The sequence below is a fragment of the Solanum stenotomum genome, chromosome 4 (assembly GCF_019186545.1).
Source record: "Solanum stenotomum isolate F172 chromosome 4, ASM1918654v1, whole genome shotgun sequence".
NCBI lineage: Eukaryota > Viridiplantae > Streptophyta > Magnoliopsida > Solanales > Solanaceae > Solanum > Solanum stenotomum.
The window spans coordinates 39,276,743-39,285,758 of NC_064285.1; the positions used below are offsets into that span (position 1 = coordinate 39,276,743).

The 9,016-nt window shown below is 39.5% G+C and overlaps 1 protein-coding gene across 1 annotated transcript; it reads left to right on the forward strand.

Annotated features, from left to right (window-relative positions):
• The first annotated feature begins 4,991 nt into the window (after window positions 1–4,991).
• On the forward strand, window positions 4,992–8,216 carry LOC125861491 (uncharacterized). Its single transcript, XM_049541377.1, has one exon. It carries the CDS (start codon window positions 4,992–4,994, stop codon window positions 8,214–8,216), a length of 3,225 nt encoding a protein of 1,074 aa, XP_049397334.1.
• The last annotated feature ends 800 nt before the right edge of the window (window positions 8,217–9,016 follow it).

A 9,016-nucleotide genomic window follows, 5' to 3' on the forward strand; every position in this document is an offset into this window, starting at 1 on the left:
ATTGCTACTTGAATTTACGTGGGTATATCCTATCTTGCTTGGGTTCATCAAAATATGTAATATTATATGTTCTTTGCATTATATTCGGGCTGTATTGTTTTCTTTTGCTTAGCAGGGGTTCGAACTTTGAGTTCAAAGTGGTGAAGAATTGCCATGGGACGGGATTCCGGACGGGATGACCTTATGCTTTATTTTTTTGAATTTTGCACTTCGTATTTTATTTTTATTCGGTTTGTAATTTTGTACAAATCTCTAACTCTCTATATATGAAATAACTTGGGGAATCGTCTAAGGGGAGGGGGGATTTTACGTGCTACTTGCTTACTTATTTATCGTAACTTAATTGTGTTGGCAATAGGATTGTGTTTTTGTTTAATAGTTCATTTTAAGAAATTGATTTTAGATCTAATTTAAAAAGGGGTTATCCTTGCTTGATCACTTGTTTAAACTCATCTAATTAATACTAAAAATGATATTTGTTTAAGTGCTAATTAATTGTCATTTGCATGTCACCTTTAGTATACTAATAAATAAAATCAACCTCATATAATTAAATAGTTTTAAGTGTCATTTCTGCAAATTCAAGATTCATGCATATTAAGGCTAATAATCTAGTAGAAATCATGTGTAGCTTGTTTATAGTGATGTTGATATCATGCTCATATAGAATTTAGTCATATTTCAATTAGTCTAATCAATCACTCTCTAATAGCTTTGTATGTTAATTGGTTAAGATAATCTTAGCATGTTAATTAGTTAACTCAGCTAAATACTTTTTGACCACAACATCATAATCGGATCTTATTTGCCTACGTATGTTAAAATTAATCTAGCATGTGCACACTTAGACACCATACTCATAGGAGTGCGCGTCTTTAAATATGTCACTTGGGTGTAGAGATCATGCCTATAGGTTTTTACGTATTTTTAACTATATTATTTGGGTGTAGGAATTAAGCATATAGGTTCCAAGTGACTTTATTTTATTTTGTATTTGGAAATCACGCCTTAGGATTAATAATTAATTGTTATATAAATTAATCGAAAAAAAAATAATATAATTTCTCAGCACAATAAATAACTGAAATAATTTGCTGCATATTCCTGCTCCTTGTTTAAATAATTTTCTGCATCGCAAATATATTTCTGCCAGTTAAATAAAATCTACAAACTATTGCATGTATGCTAATTTGTTTTAATATCTGTTGTCCGATTAAATCTTGCCTGAATTAATAAATTTCTGCACTATTTTGCCACCTAAAACCAACTACTAAATCAGCTTTCCGCATTTAACAAACTGATCGGTAATTAAAATAGCGTTTTACATTGATAATAGATTTGCTACTGCGTTAAAATTTTCTTCACCTGTTATCATTTGTTCTACTGTACTTAAAATTAAGTGATAATCACTTTTTTGTACTTGTATCAATTTTCTGCCCCTTCGAAATCCTTAAAGGGTAATTTGTCATAATTATCTTGTCAATGTATGTTCGTACGCACACACACTAAGCCTAAGACCTTTCACTTTATGTGTGTTTGCTAGCATGTTTAAATTAAAATCTAGAGGCCAATATGAGACTCTACGTGCTAAATGCTTGTCCAAATTGTTTGACTTGGTGTCTAGGTGGGCCTATTATATTTTACTTTGTCTAAATTCACCTTAGTAGCAGTCCAATGCCTCTTGGACCTTACGTGGGACGCTAGACACCTCTTAGAGACGAAAGCATGCGGTGGTGGGGTAGGGGTAGTTTAGGCCCTATGGATATGATGACATCGACTCAGGCTAAAACGATAAACCTTGGTTTTGTCAGTCTCTACACGGAAGCCTATATTAAAAAAATAATAATAAAGTCGAGTGCTGATCCTAAAGTCCTTCAGAGTCTCCCTTTCCTTTCCTCCCTTTACTTGTTAATTATTTGGGGTAGTTTAATAAAAATAAAAATGTTTATTCTATCTAATTGTGCAAATTTCTATCCCCTTGCTCATCTCTTTACTTATTGTGTAATTTTTTATTTATTCTATTATCACTTAGTCTCGCTTGTTTAACTAATTAATTAAAATAAATAAAGTGCTCTTAATTGCTTAATATCGTTGTCACCTAGTTTTCGCCGGCTTAATTAAAATGAATAAATAAATTGATTCTAATTGTTTAATATTATTTATCATTTAGTCATGCTAGTTAAATAAATAATAAATGAAGTGACCATAATTGCTACTAGTAACCCCCACATATTGCATGAGATACGGCCGGGACCCACATTTGTGGACCTCGAGGGATGCCTAACACCTTCCCCTCGAGGTAATTTGAACCCTTACCCTGATCTCTGGTTCGTTGACCTTAGCTAGACTTAGTTATGTTAGATAGGTGCCCTAACGCGCCTTAATTCGTTAGGTGGCGACTCTTCATTTTCCAAAGCCCAAAAAAGTTGTTAGGTCGTGCACCAGAACCCGTTTTGAGAAAAACGGGGCGCGACAGAATGGCGACTCTGCTGGGGATATTAGGTTCTAACCATTACGTGTTTCTTGCTTATATGGGGTTTACTTGGTTATTTCATTGTTTGTTTGGTTATTAGCATGTTAAGTTGTTATTATTTCTCCTTGTTTATTTGTTTTCTTATTTATTTTATGTTTTTCATGTTCCACCCCCTTCCCTTCTTCCTTATTTGTTTATTTTTCATGTTTCGCCCTTTCCCATTTTCCCTTATTTGTTTACTTGTTTGCATGATCCCATACCTTCTTTCCTTATTTGCTTGATTCTCTATTATATTATTTGTTTAGCTCATTTTATTTATGCGTGTATTTATTTACTTATTTACCGTTTTAATAAAATTGTCTATGTGTTACCGCTTTCAATCTAAATGCTAAATGTTACCGCTTTGATAAACTGTCATTCCGTTCATACTCCCCCCAATTGGGACCCTCTTCCTTTTTTTTATTTTGTTACCGTGATGTTGTGCCTTTGCACCTCTCACAACTACTCCAATTCTCTTCAAATACCCAATTATAGAGAGTCGGCATATGCGTGGACGTAACGGATAGCTCTACTACCGTGAAACCACGAGCCTTCTCGCATAGAAATCTTGATTAGGTCATACATAATGCATAAACTCTAGGTGGTTTGACCCTTGGTGTCAATCCACATAATTAGTAGCCACCTTATTGTCTAAAGGGCCCCAACACCCTTTAGACAAATTGCATACTTATGTGTCAATGTGATCATAATAATTAAATTAAGCCAAATTTGCCATTATGGAGTTTAGATTTTGTTTGTTGTTTGTTTGCAGAGTCATGGCCTATCCTCATTTTCCAAACACGCAAATGGTAGTCAAAGTGAACCCTACCTTGAAGGTATGGTGGAAGGATATTGAAAAGAATCGAGAGTTGGAGGCAAACGAACTACTAGGTGGCCTCACTGCTTTAATCTCCGTCGAGTCAGACCGACACTTGATCAAGGCACTGTTGAAGTTTTGGGATTTTGAGAGGCTAGTGTTCAAATTCAGGGATTTTGAACTAACCCCGACGATTGAAGAGATTGGTGGGTTTCTTGGTCTCCCTTACAGAGATCGTGAAATGATTGTGCCACACAAGCCATCTCCAAGGTCCTTCCTGAAACAAATGGGCATGCATCATAATCCGAATTTGCTTTGTCTGAAAGAGGGATGGATTTCTTTAGAGTTTCTATACTCACGTTTTGGAGACGAGGAAGGCCATGAAAACTTCCATAGAGAATTCGCTTGCCCTCCTGCAAAATGGGAAAGATACCGTCTTAATGCTTTCGCTGTCGCACTATTGGGCTCATTAGTTTTTCCTAGAGAAGGAGGAAAAATACACACTAGACTAAGTTATGTGGTCCGTATGATGGCTCGAGGCGGAAAGACTATAGTTCCCATGATACTGGCCGAAATTATAAGGGCACTCACCAAGTGTACCAAAGGCAAAAGATATTTCGAGGGGTGTAATTTTCTATTGCAACTTTGGGCTGTTGAGCATTTCCATCAAAGGGCTAATTCGGTAGACATTCTTAGAGGGACTATGGGAAACAAAATCATCAACCATACCTCAAGGATGAAAAATTTTGTTTCCCCTGTGGGAACGGATGACTGGTTTGTGTATTTGAGAGAACGTTCAGCCATCAACATTCAATGGAAATATTATTGGTTGAAACCTCGTCGTGTGATTATAAGAGGTAATGAATTCTACTTTATCGAGCTCATTGGTTTAAATGGCGTGCAACCATACGCACCACTCCGAGTCCTCCGACAGTTTGGTCAAATCCAAATGATACCTCTACGATCTCATATGGGCCAATATGGGTATGATTTTGGGCCAGAAATACCACAAGTGGGCACTATACTGCGAAGGTGGGAAAAAGTGGTAACTATTGATGTTCGAGAGCACAGACCCTTCTGCACACCAGAGTATTACGTGTGGCTTTTGGAGGACGCAGAGCATGCAGATTTGAGCGAAGAAGGCATTCCAGGTTTTGGTGATGAAAAGGAAAGAAGATGGGCCCGCAACCTTCTCAACCGCGACTATGAGATCACTCCAGAAATGAGGCAACAGATTGTGCCTAACATTGGAGACCAGCATTGACCCTGTTTCTTTTAGGATTTTTATTTCCCCATGTTATCCCTAGCCCTTTAGTCTATTTCTAGTTTTGGTTTGGTATGATGTAATATATGAAGTTCGTTTTTTTTTATTTCTCTAACTCTAAACTCCATTTGGCAAATAAGGCTTGAACTAATCATTATGCATCACTTATATGGCGTCTTAGGCCTACCTCTGGCTCAACGAGGTCCCTTGCATCTAGGGCGTTTATTTCAAACAATGTGCTATTATTATTATTTGTTCTAATCCCCTAACACTGTTTTCTGTTGATTTCATTTGTTTTTCCCATTCCTAAGGTTGATCTGCTCTTCATTCTGGCACATACACGATCAAAAGGGACCCCCCCTTCTCCTCCTCCTCCTTAAAGAACAGACAAGGGTAAAATGGTTGACAACAACAGCAACAATGAAAGAATAGAAACTTCTGAGGGAGGGCTACTTCCAAGTGACCTTGTCCTTAGGCTTGAGCGCAAGATTGTAGATTTAGAAGAAGAAGTAGCGCATATGCGCGATTTGGCCAAGTTATCTATTTCTCTTGGAACCCAATTTGGCGAAAATATAGACAATTCTCCTCATTCTAACCAAACAACTATGCCAAACAATCCCCCAACCAAGGTACCCCGACCTGAACCCGCTCATCCAAATATCTTCCCACCACTTCATGCCCAAAATACCCAAATCCCATTTTACCACTACCACCAACAAACTAAGCCAACTATCCCAGAACCAATTCCAAATGCAAACCCTTCATATACTCCTGGAAATAACAACCTCAACCCTATATATGTGGAAACCGCTCCTGTGACTCATAACTACCATGAATCAGAGTCCTCCCAAAAGGATATTCTGATAAAAACCCTGACTGAGAGATTAGATAACTTGGCTAACAGGATGCAACATGTGGAAGTAAGCAAGAGGTTGGGAGGACTGAGCTACGAGGATTTGTGTATACATCCCAATGTAGAACTACCTGAGGGATACAAGCTTCCAAAGTTTGAATTGTTTAATGGCATTGGAGATCCCAAAGCCCACCTACGAATGTACTGTGACAAGCTTGTAGGGGTGGGGAGAGATGAGAGGATACTCATGAAGTTGTTTATGAGGAGTCTTACCGGAGAAACACTGTCCTGGTATATTGAACAAGACCCGCGGAAATGGGGTGAGTGGGTAGACATGACAACAGACTTCATGAACCGGTTTGGATTTAATGTAGAAAATGCACCTGATTGGTTCTACATCCAAAACCTGAAGAAAAAGCCCAGTGAATCTTTCAGGGATTATGCAATAAGATGGAGGTCTGAAGCGGCTAGGGCTAGACCTCCCATGGAAGAATCTCAGATGAAAGACTACTTCATCCGTGCTCAAGAACCACAATATTACGATAGGATGATGCTTGTAGCTGAGAAAAGTTTTGCTGAAATTATCAGGCTAGGTGAAAGGATCGAAGAGGGCATAAAAAATGGGACTATCATCAATCTGGAGGCCCTGCAAGCCACCAACAAAGCTCTGCAATCCGGAGGAATGTCAGAAAATCGAAAGAAAACAGGCTCAGTCATGATGGCTCAAGGGACCAGAACCCCTTATAAGTACCAATCAACAACCCCACCTCCATCTCCATATCCCCAAACTCCATATCCTTCAGCTCCACCACCTATATCTCCTAACCCCACGCCAGTATATTACCAAAATGCTCCTCCTCAATATCAACAAGCTTCATATCCTGTCTATAATGCCCAGCCATCATATTTCCAAACCCCACCACCCACTCAAACACCGAACTACCGAAACAGACCTCCATATGAAAGAAGACCTGCGAAGAACTATACCCCTCTAGCCGAGCCTATAGCCCAGCTTTATGAAAGACTGAAAGAAGCTGGCTATGTCACCCCAGTTCCTGCATTGCCTGTGGATGTCCGCGCAAAATGGTATGACCCTAACAAGGTTTGTGCCTACCATTCTGGGATGAAAGGTCACACTACCGAAGTTTGCAGAGCCCTGAAAGATAAAGTTCAAATGTTGATTGATACTAAGGCCATCCAACTCAAAGATCCAGCACCAAATGTTGCAAATAATCCTCTGCCTAACCATCAGGTCAACATGGTAGAAGCTAATGATACCTCGGATTGGGAGAAATCCATTTGGGTCCTTGAGCCAGAAGAAGCAATGACTGCTACCGCCCAGACTCCAATGGTAGTGCAAAGGCGTGCTCCGTTTGAGGTTGAGATCGCCATGCCCAAGCCTCCATTCACTGTTTATAGGGCACCTTCCCCTGTCCAGTATGATACCCATGTTGTTCCATGGGACTACAGAAAGGGAAAAACAAAAGTAGAAGAAGCAGACACCGCAGCAGGAGTTACTAGATCGGGAAGAATTTACACTTCTGAAAGTTTGGTGCAGGGAAGCTCCAGCAAATCCAAGGCACCAATTGTAGAACTTGAAAATCAAGGAATTTGGAAGATGGTGCAAGCAAAAGAGTACTCTATTGTTGAACAATTGAGTAAAACCCAGTCTCAAATATCCATCCTGTCATTGCTGCAATCTTCCGAAACTCATCGGAATGCTCTATTGAAGGTCTTGGGTGAAGCCTATGTCCCATCTAGCATCACTCAGGGAGAGGTAGCCCAAATGGTCGAGCAGGTTTTTGAGGCATACCGAATATCTTTCCATGAAGATGAGTTGCCAATTGAAGGAACAACCCATAATAAGGCTTTGTACATTTCAGTTCAATATCAGGATAAGATAATCACCAAAGCTTTGGTTGATTCAGGTTCGGGTTTGAACATCTGCCCTCTGAGCACGTTGACAAGGCTAGGCATGGATAGTGCAAAGATCCAAACTTGGAAGATGAATGTGAGAGCTTTTGATGGTTCTCAGAGAGGTACTATTGGAGAAATAACCTTGGACATGCTCATTGGTCCTGCTACTTTCCCAATAGCTTTCCAGGTCTTGGATATTCCATCTTCATATAACCTCTTGTTGGGTCGTCCTTGGATTCATATGGCTGGAGCAGTTCCCTCTACTCTTCATCAATGCTTGAAGTTTGAATGGGATCATGAAGAGGTTGTAGTTCATGGGGAAAAGGGACATCCTGTATATGCGATAGAAGGAGGGGGTCATCTAGACGGTGAGATGTACCATACAGTTGAGCTTGTTGGCAACATTGAAGTGCAACCATGGTTTAGTCAGAAGATCATAGATATGATGGCCTGGTTTGGTTTCGAGCTCGGGAAAGGTTTGGGAGCTAATTTGCAAGGAATAGTTGAACCTATACAACCTGTTCGTCATTCAACCACTTTTGGCCTGGGATATAAATATACTACTGAGGAGTGGCTTGATTGGCAACCACCTAGAGATGGGTACTACTATCCATTGAAGAAACCGATACCACTGTTGTACCAATCATTCCAAACAGCAGGTTTCATGGGATGTATCATTGGTGATCTTTTGGAAGACATGAAGGGTTTATCTCTGACTAAGGAGGAAGGAAAATGTTGCAATGTAGTGATCAACGAGGAGGAGAAGGGGGACCCTAGAGGAAGCATTGAAGCAGGGATCAGCATCAGCATTTGGACCTCAACTCCATCCAGACCTCGTCTGGCATCTGGGTAGCTGTGGAAGAATTTTTTTTTTTTCTACCATTTTTTAAAAATTTTCAATAAAACAATTTTAAATTCAGTTCTATGTTTTTGTTTTCAAATGCTAGTTTTATAAAGCTCTTGAGTTTTAATCAATAAAGTTCTTTTCCCATCTATTTGATATCTTATATTCATTTGTGCGTTATTCTTTTCCAGCAAAATCTATTATAAAAATGTTGAATCTCAGACTATGACATATAATGAGACTGCACAGCTTAACATTAATGACTTAGAGGAAGTCGAAGAAAGTGAGGTCCCTGAAGAGTTAATCAGAAAAGTTGAGGAATTCGAGGAAAAACCCAACCCGAATCTAGCGGAAACAGAGGTGGTAAATCTGGGAAGTTCAGAAGTGGTACAAGAGACCCGAGTAAGCATCCATATGACGGAAGAGGACAAGAAAGAGTATACAGAGTGTCTCATGGAGAATAAGGATATCTTCGCATGGTCCTATGCAGACATGACAGGGTTAAGCACTTCAATCGTAGCTCATCGATTGCCTACTGATCCAGCATGTCCTCCTGTGAAGCAAAAGTTGAGAAAATACAAACCTGAGTTGAGTTTGAAAATCAAGGAAGAAATATCGAAGCAATTAGATGCTGGAATCCTTCAAGTAACGGAGTACCCGACCTGGCTTGCAAATGTCGTTCCAGTGCCGAAGAAAGATGGAAAGGTTAGAGTCTGTGTGGATTATCGAGATCTCAACAAAGCTAGTCCCAAAGATAATTTTCCATTGCCCAACATACACATCTTGATTGATAACTGTGCTAAGCATGA